Source organism: Diprion similis, chromosome 9 (assembly GCF_021155765.1).
Source record: "Diprion similis isolate iyDipSimi1 chromosome 9, iyDipSimi1.1, whole genome shotgun sequence".
Classification (NCBI taxonomy): domain Eukaryota; kingdom Metazoa; phylum Arthropoda; class Insecta; order Hymenoptera; family Diprionidae; genus Diprion; species Diprion similis.
In genome coordinates, this window is record NC_060113.1 from 3,860,963 (window position 1) to 3,878,920 (window position 17,958).

General features: G+C 33.7%; 1 protein-coding gene across 1 annotated transcript; it reads left to right on the plus strand.

The window, feature by feature from the left end:
- Positions 1 to 749: 749 nt before the first annotated feature.
- On the plus strand, positions 750 to 17,671 carry LOC124410331. Its single transcript, XM_046888606.1, has 7 exons — positions 750 to 853; positions 909 to 1,009; positions 11,685 to 11,814; positions 13,594 to 13,736; positions 14,211 to 14,340; positions 16,417 to 16,531; positions 16,882 to 17,671. The coding sequence occupies exons 2-7, from the start codon at positions 946 to 948 to the stop codon at positions 17,011 to 17,013; spliced, it is 714 nt and encodes a 237-aa protein (XP_046744562.1). The 5' UTR covers positions 750 to 853; positions 909 to 945; the 3' UTR covers positions 17,014 to 17,671.
- The last annotated feature ends 287 nt before the right edge of the window (positions 17,672 to 17,958 follow it).

Below are 17,958 nucleotides of genomic sequence, written 5' to 3' on the forward strand. Positions count from 1 at the left end.
CTCACTCTCTCTCATTTTTTTCGAGATCGACGACGTGACGTGGCGCGGCGGAGAAAGAAAGAGATAAATAGAGCCAAGCCCCCCCCCCCCCCCCCCCCCCTCGTATAGAAATACCCAGCAGCGTCGTGTCGGATCGGCTGTTCGTTCTGAGCATGCGCGTTTCACCGTTGAGAAATGCCGAAAGAGGTTTGAGAGCGCGGCTTGCCGCGAAAAGCCAGTTGCCGTCAGTCAGTTGCGCGAGCGGAGTGACGATACGAATCACCTTCAAAGGGGAATAAAATCCAAAGACGCGCGCCGGCTGTGTTTTTCTTTTTCTCCTTCAAAATTGAACCACTTGTATCGAAGATTCTGAAAGAATAACCGAGGCAGCGAGGGATCGATGAGATTTTAAATATTCAAATTTTTAAATTTCGAATATAACCGCCGTCAACGGTTCGCTGGCAACGCGTATTCGAGAATCGGTAAAACCGCGGGAAATTTAAGTATCAGTGAACGGTATTTGGTGCGAATGAATTCAAATCTTAAACACATTATTATTATTATTATTATTTAGAAAAGTTTATACCCGTATATGTATACGTATATGTGTATTAGTTGAAAATAATTCCTTCCATTCGATACTTGGTGAAGTTGATATCAACGTTCTTAGGTTTTATTTCTTTGTATATTTTACACGTGTAATAAAACTCTTAAAAAAAAATTGTTCCGCAAGTTGACGCGCAGTGATAAATTTTTTGTTCTACGAACTGTGAACTGAGAGAGAGAAAAAAACTTGCGTTAATAAGTTTTTTGGTTCAACAAAGCGGGAATATATTAACAATAATCACCAGTGATCCAGCGTCGTTGAAATTTGCGGCATAGTTCTACGTCATAATATATTGCGTCGAAGAGGGAGAAAAATTATAAAAACCCAAAAAAAAAAAAAAAACGTGACTCGTTTTCGAGATGAAAAACTTCGTCGAAACTCAACTTTCTTGGCTCGCCCTTTTTTTTACAGCTTTTTACTCCCGTGAGTATTGCACACAAGTAATTTGTACTTAATATGCTTTATCGAAAATTTGATTAAAACGCAAACGTATGATCGGTTAGTATTTATTTTTCGAATACGTATATTATGAAAAAAGAATGATTGAAGAGAGTGAATAAATTTGAATCTTGATGATTTATAGGTGTAACAATGATGACACGATTATAATCAGCAGCTGATAAACAACTGTTGTAATCAAATAGTTTGAATATGATCGTCAATTGCAGACTGGGAAGATGAAAGAAATGCAAAACTGAAGGATCACTTCGAACAAAAAGATCAATTTCTTCTTTGATTCTCGTTGATTAAAGTTAATTCTATATATTAACAATTTTTTTTATCGAGTTCTCTAATTAACGCTTCTAAGTCGATCGAAGTGTCATAATAAATTATAATATATAATTTTGATTAAAATAAACAATATATATATATATATATATATATATATATATATATATATATATATATATATATATATATAAACAATAATAAATGATCGATCCATCAGGAAGTAAAGAATCGAAAATTTATATATGTATATAGAAAATTCGGACATAATTTAACAGTATCGATACTGAAGAATGTAACCGAATTCTATATGAAATATGTAGGATTGTATTATTAGGATAACACGTGTCAGATTTTCCAAATCAAAAACGCGCGTTATTTGTAGTCGTGCCTTTATAAAACGAACAGCAAAGTAACTTCTTAGTTTTTTTTTTTTTTTTTTTTTTTTACTTCTTTCCCATCATACATAGTCGAAGAGAAATGGCAACGCTCCAATTCAAAATATACAACGCAGTTAACATAACATATACGTATAATAATATTTATACAGTTCACATTCGACTTTCCGAGAGTATCTGACGTCAGTTGTTATTTCGTCCCTTCGACTGCAACGAAAACAAAACGTAAAAAAAAAAGAACGATATAAAAATACGTCCGCGTTCGATACCGCCGATAGTTGGCAAAAAAAAAACAACCAAAAAACCGACAAAGTGTTTCTGCACCATACGGCATATACATATATAAATAAATATAAATATTATATACACAACATACGTATATAATCGGCGGCACCTTTCCCTGATCTAAGAATAGCCTTCTATACTCTGTCTCACCCGATATTTATCTCTTCATGGCTTTTATACACAGCCAAACCAAGTCAGACAGACAGACATAGAAAACAGACAGACAGAAACATTCACGCGCAAGTTATATACCTATTACTACACGAATTCCTTCTTTTAACCTGAAGAAAGCACGTGGCTCAAGCGTCCGTTATATCGTACGATATGACGTCAGGCGTATCGCTCTCTCCGATTGGTCGAAACAATGGGCGTGTGCGCGTCGACTCCCCCCTCCAACGTCATTCCACATTTCTCACGCACACCTGCCTCCCCTCCACCGCCCCTCCTCGAGGAATACCTCACACGGACAACGAGCGTGTGTTCGCCTATATAGTATATATAGTATACGAGGCTTCTTGACATTCATAAATGAGAAATAATAACGAAACGAATATGCTGTCATTAATTGGCATTTAACCCTTCGTTCGGTTAACTTTTGCAAAAAAAATTTCGCTCAACCCTGAATTAGTGCGGCGAGGGGGGGGGGGGGGGGGGGGGGGCAGCCCGGGACGAATTCTTCTGCATCTCTTGTCTCGTCTGAGTCTGATTAGAAGATTAAAATAATTATTGACGTTAAGCGTATAATAATAATAATAATAATAATAATAATAATAATGATAATAATAACGCATCGAAACAAACAAACGTCATTGATTTGTCACTTTAGAACGATTTTCATAGAGTTTAAAGTCTCCGTAAAATCTGTAAGATTATATATTTTTGCTTTAATTGTGGATTGACTGAATCTCAGAATTTGGATTTCCCATTAAAAATAAGTATAATAACAGTTATACTTGCTTCATCGACAGTTTGCACATTACTTGTCGTTTTTCATTATTCAAATCAAAATATTCTTTATTCTCTCAAATGCTTTTTTCTCTCCTCATACACCAAATTTTGCAAAGGGATCAAAATATGCGGGTTGTAGGAGAAAAATCGAAAAATGAAATGAGAAAATTATTATTATTATCATAACTATCATCATCATTATTATTATTATTATTATTATTATACCTTAAGGGTGAAAAAAAAAGAATCTATAAGAAAGAAGTGAAAGAATGAGAAAAAAATATCTACAACATCTCGGTAAAAGATATCGGAGGGGGGTGTAAAATTTTTACTTTATATCCATATACGAGAAAGAATTTATCGTTCCATCCTGGGACGACTTTTTCGCTCGCGGATCGAGACACACGACACAAACTTTTTCTTTCTTTATAGTTCGTACAATTCCTTGAACGAATTATTGTTTGGAGAAAATTTATGAACACACTTTTTTGCCTTTTCTTTGCTCGTTATGTTAGCACCGAGAATCGCACGATTTGGAGAATTTTAAGGGTATATACATCCGTAATAATTCGACTTCCTTCATGAAAATCGATTGCTAGAAAATTCGCCGTTTCTCGCACATTGTATATATATACACATACTATAATAACATTCGATCATTCATCATCATCATCGTCGTCGTCGTTACTCTACAACCTCCTGTGATATTATTATACGTTTATCACATTCTTTAAGAGAAAAGTACGCAAGGATAACATATCAAAGAAACATAACAATCGTACATACTTAATATCTCTTCTGTTTTCTATTGCATACTTGTGCTTAGGTATATGTATTTGTATATGTATAAGTTGTATATAACAAATTGTCACCAGATTGTAACAACATCGATTGAAGCTATATGAGAGCGTTGTATGCCGTAGCAGACTTGCGAAATATCCTCGAGACTCTATATATAGAGTATAGACTTGACTTTACCTTTCATCGAAAGTTGTCACAATACGCGTATACCTACCGAGGAATATGAATTACACGAAAGAAATAATAACGAGGAAGGAAAGAAGAAAAAAAAAACACACACACAAGGCAAAAGAATAAAAGAACTACAAAGTAAAACAATATATTGAGGAGTGAGGCAGGTCTTGTGCAGCGATGATGAACGTTGTACGATAATTTTTATAATATATGCATCCTACATACGTATGAATGAAAATGAGTCACACACGAAGTACAAGTTTTATAGCAGACTGATTGAATAAAATAAAAAAAGAATTTAAAAAAAAAAAAAAATTAAAAACAATTAAACCCTATCCGTGACATACTTCGAAGGATATTTGGATAACATTTGAAGGTATAATAAGGAAGAAAGAGAGAAAAAAACGCGTGTCGCTTCGCCTCTTCGCCGTCGTCTGGCATCGCGATGTGGGAATGTGGGAATGTGGGGATGAGCTACGGCAATGGTGATACCATGATGACGGTGGTGTTGGTAACCCTGGATATTTATATACCGCGCGTAGAACATCGTACGATCTATTTGAGCCAATGAGAGAGCGGCGTGCAACGTCGCCTGGCCTTGCGGCGAGCTACGCACGAAAGGTGTGTAGGTTGATAGGTTGGTAGGTTGGTAGGTGTGTATAGGTGTTAACCGAAATGCGTGGCTATTCACCTCATATCGTACCTACTCACATGAGACACGAAACCATTAAAGCTATACGCGTTTGATCTCTGATGCACGGAAGTTGCGTTTCGCTCTAAGTATGTATGTGCATGCGCATATATGCATACGTGAGACACGTGATATTCGTAGGGTATTATTTATTTTTTTTTCTTTCTATGTATAAATTACGTAAAGGGACTTTTTTTTTTTCTTCTTCTTCTTTTGCGCATGGTGCAAAAAAAAAAAAAAAAAGTTTCATATTGAATCGCGCGCTGGCACTTTGCAATAATTTTGAAAATTTCTGACATTTTTAACTCGATCGGTCAAGTATTTATACCGACTATACATACCTAGACTGTAGCGTTACCTTTGAGGTTTTTCTTTTGCTTTTTTTTTTCCCCGTTCAAGTTAGGTTAGATTTCCGGAGGATGATTTTTCGGCGGTTAAAAATTGATAGTTTAAAAGTTCGTGTACGTACAAACGTTGAACAACAATAAGATGATGAATTTTGTCCAGATAAAAATCGAGACTCACGCAGCCAGTTTCGTAACTGTCTAAAAATTTCGGTTATACCGTTATCTTTGAGTTTTTTTTTTTTTTCTTCAACTTAGGTCAGGTTAAGTTAGGTTAGGTTTCGGAGGAGGGTTTTTACGGCGGGAAGAAATTGAGAGTTTAAAAGTTCGTTTACTACAAAATTTGAACAGCAAGATGACGAATTTTGCAGAGAAAGATCGATACACATATTTGCGCAGCCAGTCTCGAAACTGTCGAAAAACTTGGTTTAACCGTACAATAATACAATTAAAAAATAGACTAGATGGTTACACACAAGTTTTGCGAATACAGTGATATTCAAAAGCATGTAGTATTGCATATATACATTACATGTATATTATTATTATTATTATTATTATTATTATTATTATAAATACGACATGATCTCAACACCACAGTAAGAGAGATTGTTTCCATAACGCAGAGTCGGATTACTGTGAATTTTGACCCATTATTTCCACCCACTGTAGCTAAGATAATATATTATCTTAACTGTAGCAGATGGGAGCAATTGTTTACTCCGCGTATAATCAACCGTGGAGCAAGCAAGGCAAAGAGAATGAGAGAGAGAGAGAGATAAAGAGCTTGACGAGAGACACGGGTTACGTAACGATCTAGAGTCTAGACTCGACTGTATATTACGTGTGGCGCCAACTTGAGGGCCGGACGCGGACAATCGAACGAACGGTTCGCGATTAGTTTGCCAAAACACCGGTTATTATGCCGCAACGAGAACGAGTTTTTTTGGCGCCGATAATTAATTCAATCAGGATGTTTCCTTTTTAGCTTTAAGGTTTGGGACCATGAATGTCGCGTTAACGGAATGATAATGAATCACTATATATGGATATGTAATAATATAAGCCTTGTGCAATTATTATACTTAGTCCGTTTACGTTCTTCAGCGTTTACAGTGTATTCATTTATTTGATATAATTTACGTCGAAATATTATCTCAAATTTTGATCTCTTTGATCGGATTGAAAATGTTTTGACGTCTCTTTTTTCGAACACAAGGGCATATTTTTACACGATTTGACAATTTGACAAACTAAATTATAAATTATACGCATAAAAAATGTGTAAATTAAAACAATAAGAAAAAGTATCCTATAATGTATAAAAAATGTGCATATATCATAGATGTATTTATTATTTTGCAACAGACTCAACATCATGCAGTAATTGCAAATAATGTGTGTATATATATATATATTTGCAATCAAGGTTGACTGTAGAGAATAATATTTTTCGATCTATCATGTGATGTGTAGATAAATGGATTATCATGATTTAAATAAAATCCTCACATCGTCGATTATAATCACAAATCCTCACGTAGCTTTAACGTCGGTATAAATAATTCGATCAGTTGCATTCGTCAAATCGCATGTAATTATAGATCTAATTTTATCGCAATCGCTTATCATGTACATTTTTATACACACGTATATATATATATATAAGAGATCTGAAGTGTTTGTTGTTAAATTTTTTTCCCCCCTGGCACGTGTAAAATTTTTGATGATTTATTACGTGCCTAAATTCGCGATAGTCTCTCGCCTTCAAAATGACTAGAGAGAGAGAAAAAAAAAAAAAAAAAATCTTTTTCGGAAACGGTGTGGCTTGAGAAACCAAAAACGTTATCTAAGTCACACATCGTATCCAGACAAAGTTTCTCGATTTGATAATTAACAAGGCCAAGCGCAGTAATCTTTGGCTTTTTTAATTTAATTTTAAGCTACATTTTTCCCTCCTTATCTCGTCGTGAAATGATCGTAACAGTTTAAATTCTCCTTAAGCTTAGTTAAATGCACCGTTAGGTATATAGAAATTGAGCAATTGCGCGCAAACGAGGCCAAATTGCGTCGTTACACATTAATAATAATCAAATTATCTCTCGGTGGCTCTTGTCAGTGAATATAATTTAATCACTTTTTATACACGAAAATCGTATGTAGTTGAAAATCGCAGTCTGATAAAAAGAATGATTTCTCGGAGATGGTTAACCTGAAACGAAAAAATCGAACGTTTCTAGATTCACCTTCTATATTTTTTTTTCTTTTAAAACCGGAATAAGCCGACGACCCTTACATGCCCAACAGTATTGTTAGCGATTGCGATAAGATATAAAATTCGTTTCTTCACCCACTTCACCGGTTTGTTAAAACGTGCGTGTAACGTATATGTATATATATATATATATATATATACACAGTTTTATACCGACCGCGACAAATTCTCAAGGGATGAACAAATCCGAGGACACATATTTATATATATATATAAATGCTTCAGGACAGCCGGATGTACACGTGTTAGGTACACAGAGAGGGTGCATTATACAATTTTGAATGGGGTGAATTCATCCTTTGAACGATGAATCGCCTTGCGCAATTCTATAATATATATATATATATATGTATATATCATATGATATAATGTCAGCATTATGTGTATGTACGTAGGTACATACGTGTATGGACGGCTTAAAGTGCGGAGAGATTATACTAATAATAAAATGGTCACCCAACTCCCTCTGCAAGATACGATAACGAACCTCTACTTTACTTGTCTATAATATTCGATAGCAACTTTCGTAAGTTTTGAATTCGCTTGACCCGAATAAAATATATTCCAATTATTATATATTATATATATATATATATATATACATATACATGTAATCATATTCTGCGATATGCAGAGTTAAAAGTTATTTCACATTATAGAAAGAGAGGAAAAAAAAATCTAACCCATCGATCCTGACTTGAATCGAGTAAATTGCACTTCAGAAGTCGAATTTCAATGAACAGAATTTCGCTAGTATAAGATGCGCAGATCTCGTATGTTATATATATATATATAAACACTATGAATAGTTCGCAATTGGGTAAATAACAGACCTCAATATACATATGTATACGCGTACGTACGTCATCAATACGCGCATAGCAGTAGATTAGCAGTGATCGATCACGTATGTATATATATACACACATCAGAAATAACAAAAGAAAAATATTAAATAATGGAATTTCATTCGATTCATTCTATGCGGAAGTCCTTTATTCACTGGTATATGAAGTAAAAACCTATTCCCTCGCAAAGATTTTCCATCAACTATATATATGTATTTTTTTTTTTTTTTTTTTTTGTTTTTCTTTTATTTGTTTTCTTTCCGCGCCTGTATTCCCCCCCCTCTTTCTCTCTCTCTCTCTCTTACTTTATCCCTCTCTACAAACATATTTCCAATTATTTTTTCACCCTGCACCCTGCATCCATTCAATCTACATATATATTAAAAAACACACCCATCGAACTTTGCACAGGCTCAATTACTTGTAAGTCAATAAACGATACTCTTTAATTTTTACCTATATATATATATATATATATATGCGTGAAATTTTTTTTTTCGTCATCTTAACACCGAACTCTTTAAATTATTATTATTATTATTATTATTATTTTTAATTCAATAATTTTTATCACCATACATAATTTGATCGATTTTTGTTAATTCGCATGACGTTGTTGTTGTGTTGTTTTGTTTGTTTTTTTTTCTTTCACTCTCACTCTCTCTCTCTCTCTCGTCACTGTTTCAAACATGAATACCACTGCACACTTCAATGCACTAATCGACTCCACTATAGACTGCATGCAGATCGCACTGCAGTTGACGACGTACACGTCATACATATACACATATACTACACAATATTATATATCACGCATCGATACGGTCCATTCCGATATGTTTCATGTGCACGCCTATATATCTGAAATGTAATCGATATTCGATTATAGCCAAAAAGCGTAATCTCTAGCCAGTCCTGTTCCAAACGGGAACAAAAACGGAGACTTTTTTTTTTCGTTTTTTTTTCTTTTTTTTTTTTTTTTTTTTTTTCTCGTTTTTGCCATAGGTACAATCCCACCGCTGTTCGTAGTGTACTATTGGGCAAATGTAGCTTAGGAATATATATATATATATATACGTATGTAAGCACAACATGAAAAGGGAGATCGCAAAGGACCACTTTCAACACTCCTATGACTTGAAAGTGGTCCTTTTTCTGCACTACGCACATGCGCATTTAATTCGCAGGTTCACACTCTACCGTTATAGAAACGGTACTTACTTTGTCTACCAGAAACAGGGATGAAAAATAATAATCGCGTTATTATAAAAGAGCATTTAAAACTATGCAATATCACATAATGTATGTCGTTTTATCACATACGTTCAAGTGTAACAGCGCGTTATCATCGTTCTGGGAGCTTAACAATATAATAAATGATAATAATAAGATCGTCGGTGCAGAGAATGAGGAGAAAGTTTATTTCTTCGGAGCTTTTATCGTTCAATTCTGTGCGATAATGAAAAGCGTAATATGTACTTGGACGTATAAGCAGGGGCAGCATTTTGATTCCGCGCTTGTAATAAATAATAACCGATATGAAAAATAATTTTAACTTTGTAACGAGGAGCGCGGGTTTAGTTTTTTTTTAACTAATATGTTGTTATACAGACTTAGGGGTCTTCTGTGAGTATCTTAAATACATGCGATATAATATTAAAACTTAAGTAACAGCCACACTTTATTATCCATCCGAATATTATATATATCTATTCTCTATACTGCGAGCTACAGACGATAGTGAAATAATTTCCGACACTTTGATAATCGTTCGTATTTTAAAACAGTTGAAATAACAATCCTTTTAACAACGATCGTAATTCTCGTATAAAAATTCACTACAAGGGATATCGTCGTCGATAACCTTTAGCGAAAACATGATAAAACTCTTAAACGAATTTTATTCAGACTCTGGAATTCATTGAATCTATTACAGTATAAAAATTTACAGTTTTTATTGTACATATATTGTGAAAATTCTTAAAGAAATTAATGTTTACACTGTACAATCTTGCATAAAAAGATTCCTGTAATTGAATTCCATATTACAATGCTCTCGAAGAATAACCGTAAAGTTTCTGCAGTTAATTTCCTCTCTTCAATTAAATCTCTCTCTATCTGTCTCTCTCTCTCTCTCTCTCTCTCTCTTTCAGAGGTACTTTCTAAAAATATTGATCACGATGAAAAAAATTTTCAACCTACAGTTTCATTATTTCTAAAAAATTTTATATAACACTCAGTGTTGACCGAAAATCGTGGATAAAAATGAAATTTTAAATTAAAGAAAAAGAAATTCTCCCAGAGTTGGATTAAATAGTATGTTTATATATATAGTTGTTCCATCATGTATTTGGATATAAATGTATGAGGTAATATATTTGTGCGTGAGTAAATATAACCCGCAGGTAAAGAAAAACCCATTAAATCCATAGAAAGTTTTTAATTTGAACGGATGCTTTTTGCACGGGTGTGTAAACAGCTAGGCGAGGGGTTAAAACGTAATTCACAATATCGCATTCATGCGTCATAATTAATTAACTCTCGGTCCGCCCATCGTCCCGTGGTAATCTTGCTGTACAAATGCATGGTGTTTCCATGTTTTAACGGGGGGTGAAAAAAGCTAATAACAAAAAAAACATAAAACTTTCGCGATAATATGTCTCTAAAAATTGCAACGGAGCATAAGAAACGAATCTGAACGTAATTCTCGTTGCAATTCAAATAAATTACCGCTAAAACGTGGAGAAAGAGGAAAGGAAAAGAAAGAAACAAGGAAAGGAGGGGGAAAAAAAAAACTCGACTGCCCGGGACTTGAAAATTTTATCGCATATATATAAATTTAATATTTTCACACAAAAATATCGAAGGAGAAGGAAAAAAAAATGTGGGTTTAGAGAATTTCGAAGCTCTCAATTATTCTGCATCCTGTCTTATATTTTCCACGTTTTAAATTCGGTAAATCGAGAATTATAGACACATCATGGATACTAGGGCACAGAATACAGTCACTGTTGTGAGTGTAAGTCGAAGAGTTAGGCTGCAGCTTGCTGGTCTGTATAGAAAAGCGTCCAGAAATAGAGCGAAAGAAGGCTTATTATATATATATATATATATATGTATGCATAGTCTACAAGACTCGTAGAAGAGTCTAGACTCCAAGTCCTCCTAGAGAATAGAAAATAGAAATTAATTCGTTTGTCAAATATCGGAAGAGTTTGTAGGTATATTTAAACGCGATTGCGAGGATAAATTTTTCGAATCGAAATATTCGTTAGCTACTTCGTAAGTTTGCTGAATAATTTGAAATTCATTAAACATACCTAATACAGCATGGAAAAAGTAAGATTTCGTAATTTCGACTTCTTCATGTTCATCCCAAAGCTGCGAAATGGTAATAATTTTTCTTCCAATGTTAATTTCGTCGTCATGATTTCTCATATTTGATTTCACCGGCACACCGGATCCGGAAATCGATGTTTACTTAACGTAGTTTTCGTACTTACTGGCGTATGTAATTCTAAATTTCATATGTTTTTCTCTATAGATATTCGAGCTCGATCTTGATCATTTCATTAAACGAGCCGCTTTTTCTCTCTCTGTTACAGTGCTGGCGAGCTGTCGAGGCGAATCGTGTGGACCTGATGAATTGGCCCGATGTGCAAGACCGTTGCAAAGCCTCTCAAGCGACTGGTCGGAATTTGTAGCTACGAAGGAACAACTCGACGTAGTTTGTATGTAAGTAAACCCGCATCGAAGTACAACAATATTGACAGAATCTTGATGAAGTGTACAATAATTAAAAATTAAAAAAAAAGAATTTAACACTTGGAATCGAAACTGGAAATAAAAAAGTACTTGAATCACTGCAATATTCTATGAGGATTAAAGATGCAAGTTTAGGAGAAATCATTATTTTGTATATAATATATACCTTTAGTCGTCGTCTCTGAAACCTGATAAACCATAATAACCGAAACATCCTCGTATGATGTATTCCGAAAAGCGAACTTCTCCAAAAGTCATTAGGAAATTGTACAATAACGAGATTCTTTTTTATCCTTGACGTTTCGTTACTTAAACGTTACACCAACTTCAGCCTCGTAACAATCTTCGAAGCAACAAACAAGATAAAAAAGAAATTGATATTTAAACCTGAAATCATTGTAAATCGGTTCGAATCCCTTAAAACCTCGTCAAACGATTTCTATTTTTATTTCTATTTTATCATCGAGTACTTTCGTTCATGTTCAATTTCCATTTATGTTAAATGATCTTCTTCCTTTCCGAGCAAGTTCCATCGATTCCCACTGACTCGTTGAACAAATTTTCTGATATTCAATCTAAACCAGAATTCATTGAAAATCACCCAGAATAGAATGGTTGAAAAAGTCATTGAAAATCGCTCGAAATCTTCTTCACCCTAAAATATTCTCGCCGTCTACCCCGAAGCACTAAAGTTTTGCATGAACATTTCGAACAACGCCATACTTTATACGCCGGTAATAATCCAGCCTTTGTAACCGGAAGTTGCGACTAAGATATCAAGTTTTCGAATCAAGTCTCGGTGCTGGGGGCGTAGAAACGAGCCGGATAATAACATGATGAATAAAGTTTTAACCGCGCGACGGTCGTTTAACGTCAGAGCTGGTAAAGATACGGTGGCGGTGCTCATACGTTGTTCAATCTCTTGGTCTTATTCTTAGATAAGGTATAAATAAACCCTTTTTTCATATGAAAAAACCGCGTGCGTTACGCCTCTCGGAAATAAAGTGTGATGAAATCCAGCGTCGATTGAGATATTTAATAATAAGTTAAGATTATCAATCCAGATCTTTTTAATGGCTTTTTAACGTGTACTTCATTTTTTTCAAACATATAAATTATAAACAATTTTAAATAATTAGAAAAAAAAAAATATATATATATATATATATATTGTATACCTATATATATCTGTAAAGATATGGCTATATTATAAAAGATTTTTTTCCTTCTCACGCTGAAAAAGTCAATTACAGACAGTTGAGAAATCGCGATCAGACTAATGAATGAATAATCAATTTTATCCGCACCGTCTCGTATCAATCTAATTCTTCCCTCGACATGCAAGCGCGGAAATTGCGGTCTGCAAGCGGCATATATCGCGATCCAAGATATTCTAGAGTCTAGGATAGCATCCTGAGGGATCCTTTTCGTCCAAGGATCGAGGCCTGCCGCCCCCCATTCAGACTATAATAAACGATCGAGTCATTAGCATCCAGGATTGAAAGATTCTTATCAGAGAGTTCGTATTAATCGAGCTTTAAATATCACGAGCGACGTTATCGCTCCGCGGTCATTTTTCTTTATAATTCTTCCCGCATTTCTCAATTCCCGTAAATCTTTCAATTCAATCTATTCTATTATACTATTATATATTATTTTTTATTTAATTAATTTTATTTCTTAATTGACATATATATTGATCGAAAACGTGTTTTTTTTTTTTGTTTTTTTTGTTTATGTCACGTGCAGAGAACTGTCGTCGGCGATGTCGTGCATAAAAAGATACACCGCTCAATGCATGACCGAAACTCGACGACAACACTTCAATGAACTTTACGTCGACATGAATACAGCGATAATAGAACTCTGTCAGGAGGGACCTTATCAAGACAGTGAGTATTGAAGATAATTTTATCGTCCCAGTAATTATTATGTTTCTTTTCTTTCCCTCTTCTTTCTAAATTAATTTACACTGTCGAAATTTATTCATTCATAATAAATATATTATGTTTAATATGTATATATGTACATATGACATTTGACAGCCTCAAATTGTATATCGTTAAAAAATTTATATATAGACTTTTTGTCACGCGATCATTCATACTGAACTAAAGTTTACAAAAAAAAAAAAAATTGGGTATCGCATTTGATGAAGGAAAAAAAAAAAAAAAGAAATGTCAAAATATCGTTGGTCGGATTTTTTTTTTTTTTTTTTTCGTTTTTCGTTTTTGTCTCAACATTAGAACCGTTAAAATATTTCATACAATCGATTGATCGATTGACTTGTTGCAAGAAAAATAAATGACTAAATAAATAATAAATAAATGAAAATAATAATTCATCACTTTTATCACGTGTTCCAGGTTTTCTAAAACACATGCCGTGCATGCAACAAGTCAAACCGCAATTCGACGTCTGTTCGCATAGGTACACGCACGAGATGCAGAAGATGGCTGTTGAGAAGTCCGACAAACCAATGATGGACATTTGCTGGTGAGTTGAATTGAATTCATTCCCTCACTGCCAACATTATATACCGGGTGGCGCCAAAAACCGACTATTTTTTTTTTTTTTCAGTCTCGTGTGACTAAAAGTTAGTTTTTGATGTTTTGAGAACCGACGCCAAAGGACAGCTCAAAAAAAAAAAAAAAAATTTAAGAGGTCGCTCCAAATTTAAAAAAATGTCAAAAATCGTCAAAAAATTAAATGAAACAAATTATATTTTCAGTATTTTGTTTGATTTTTAATTCATCTCGTGGTGTATTGTTAGCGATTCTTTCTTACTAAATTGAAGAAAAATAATTTATGAAATTTTAATATTCATATTAAAAGGTCGCTCGAAAAGATCTAAAGAAATGCACCAAAGAATTGAAAAAAAATTATGAGCGACCTTTCAAAATTCAAATTTTGAACTGAAACTTTCGGAAACTTATTTTTTTTTTGTCTAATATAATTATACCGTAACGAGAAGAAAAAAAATTATAAAAAAAAACGATTTTGGACGATTTCTAACGTTTAAAAAAATGTGGAGCGACCTCTTAAAAAATTTGTTTCAACTGTCCTTTGGAGTGGGCTCTTAAAACATTAAAAACTAACTTTTAGTCACACGAGACTGAGAAAAAAAAAAAAAAAAAGTTGTTTTTTTTGCGCCACCCTAATATGTACATATATTACGTATATAATAAGTATTATTAACCTGCTTTCGTAAAATAAAGAAACTAATAAATAATAAATATGAAATATACAGTCATATTATGAGAAAGTAAATTGGTCTGAAATGACAATTCTCTTAGGGTAATTCTTTTTTCACGCGTTTTTTTCAAGTTTTTCATCCTTATTTTTATCGACTGTGAGCCTCCAATTAAATCAGCACTAGTTACCAGCGACGACGCCACGGTCAATGAAACAATTACCTCGTCTTCTTGCACGGCCGGCTTGTTGATGAGAATTATACACGACAGTTATTGTGAAATACTGGAATAACTACGAGTCGCTCGTGACGTCACGCGCATATATCTGGGTCAAAATAATTTATCCACTTCCGACCTTAGCCTGATATTTTGTGTGTGAATTTTACGTAACAACAACAGTAAATGTAATTCGCGCATTTCATTTGATACGTGTAAATTTTTTTTAATACAAATTTCGCGGTCAAATTACAAGGACTTATATTTAACCAGGATGAAACAATTATTCAAAACATTGTCAGGCTTTCAATGTATTCGCAAATTTTAGGGGGGTAAAAAAATTTCAAACCTTTTCGTAGTCGTGAAATTAATATAATGCAGATTCAACTATTGTTTGCAGGTTTTTTTTTTTTATTTTTATTTTTTATTATCTTTCACGTAAATGAATTCGATTTGATCAGATTTGAGTCGGAGCTTTTCTGTGCTTTTCTTTAAGTACGTTATAAATCATAATTTTCTGTTTTTTTTTTTTTCTTTCTGCCTTCTCCGTATCTCTGTTATAATAAGTTGATTATCCTTTAATTTTAAATTTGAATATTCTCAAAGGTTTTTTTTCTCTTCAGAAATCTACAATTATAATCATAATTCCTCCGAGAGTTGAGTTTCTTTTTCCCTTTCTCACGCTCTCTCTCTCTCTCTCTCTCTCTCTCTCTCACTCTTAATTTCTTTGACATAATTAATTTGCCTCAGAAAAAAAAGAAAGAAAATAAAAAAAAACAATATAAAATAAAATAAAAATATTCGTTCATCTCGCCGGTGTTTTCAAATCGCATTACTTCCTCGACGATTAATTCAACCATTGAGACCGCGGCGCCGTTTCGTCTCGACTTTAACCGGCCCAAAAGTTGTTTAATTAATCGCCCCCAATTAATCGCCGTTTCGTCCTCGACGTCATCACCTTTTTTGCGATATCCACGCGTACAGAAATAATTTTACTATTACTTCGTACCGCATTGCGAGCGAAATGAATTTGAAAATAAAAATTGAGAGATGTAATAATTTTTTATCTTAAAATTTTACAAGCTTTGTTTCTGACTGGACGATTTGAAAAGAAAAAAAAAAAAAAAAGTTAATTTTTTTCTGTTCCTCCTTATCGTTACAGCTCGTTCCAAAAATACCTCGACTGTTCGCATCGCACGGTTCTGGTGAAATGCGGCGAGGATACCGCTGCCTTTACAAAACAATTCCTCGATCGAACATCTTCATCTCTGATCAAGGTAAGCGGCGAAAAAAAAAATCGTACAATCGAAATGTTCCCTCTGCATTCTGCAATGCAATTTCACAATAAATTTTATTCAATGCCGTTCGACGCACTTTCGCAATAGATTATAATTTCTTCTTCTTATTCTTCTTCTTCTTCTTCTTCTTGTTTTAAGCAAAGTATTTTCGTTATCTAGTTTTTTTTTTTTTTAATCTCGTTTTTTTTTTTTTTTTTTTTTTTCTTTCTCAAACTCTTTATCATCTTTCATCCCGTCGACGAGTTTCGAAAGATTACCAGCCGATTTTTGCCGAAATCTTTATATCATTCTATCAATGTTAGTATCTTTTTTTTTTATTTCCATTACAGAAACATTGCGAAAAGTTCCCGATCGCGCAATGTCCTGCTGATGCAAAAGCTGGTGCAGGAGCATCAGCCAAAAACGGAGGATTAATTTTATCGATAATTCTACTCACAATCGGCAGATACTTGTTGCTCTAAGCTTTGAACGACGAATCATCGAATCAAACAACCAAAAACAAAAAGCAAATGGAAAAGAAAGGATGTTCATCAGTGAATTAAACGCTGGCACGGCGTTTAAAAATTGTTACGCCTTATACATATATATATATGTATGTATGTATGTGTGTATGTATGTATGTATGTATGGATGTAAATGTACATTCGACTTCAATAGGTACGACAGCTATCGCACATAAATATAATCGAGCGATTTTTCGGTACGTCAAGTAAAATTGTCAAGTTAGTGAAAATATGGAAAAACGAATGATTCGCAACGTACGGGGAAATCGCATTTTCAAAGTATTTCGTTTATAATCGTTTTTATAATTTCTTGTTCATCGTTGCGTTTTTTTTTTTTTTTTTTTTTTTTTATTTTATTTATTTTTGTTTCATTTTTCATTTTTTAAGCGAAACATCGTATACCTACCTACTATGTGTATATATACTGAATATGTATAGTTATCGTAATTGTTAATACATATTATTCAGAAATAAGAAGACAAAGAGAGACAGCGATAAAGACGAGGAAAAAGATAGAAAGAAAATGTATCGCATCAAAATGTATATAAAATTGCCGCGAATATTATACGAAGCGATCTGCAGCGGGAAATTAAATCGTCCGATAGTTTATATTTGTGTAAAGTTTTCAAATAAACTACATATATGTACTGTTGAAGGGGGGGGGGGGGGGGGGGGCGTAAAAAAACGAAAGAAAAGCAAACTTGGAAAGAAATCTTGCTTTCAATTTTTTATTTCTTCTGCTTCTTCTTCTTTCAAATCATTTTCTTTTTTGATTTTCCTTTTTCTCTCTCTCTCTCTCTCTCTCTCTCTCCACGTTACAATATCGTTGTCAGAGGTGTTTGTACTTTTGATCGATGATGAGAAGAGACGATGATAAGGTATGCATATACGATATAAACCAAC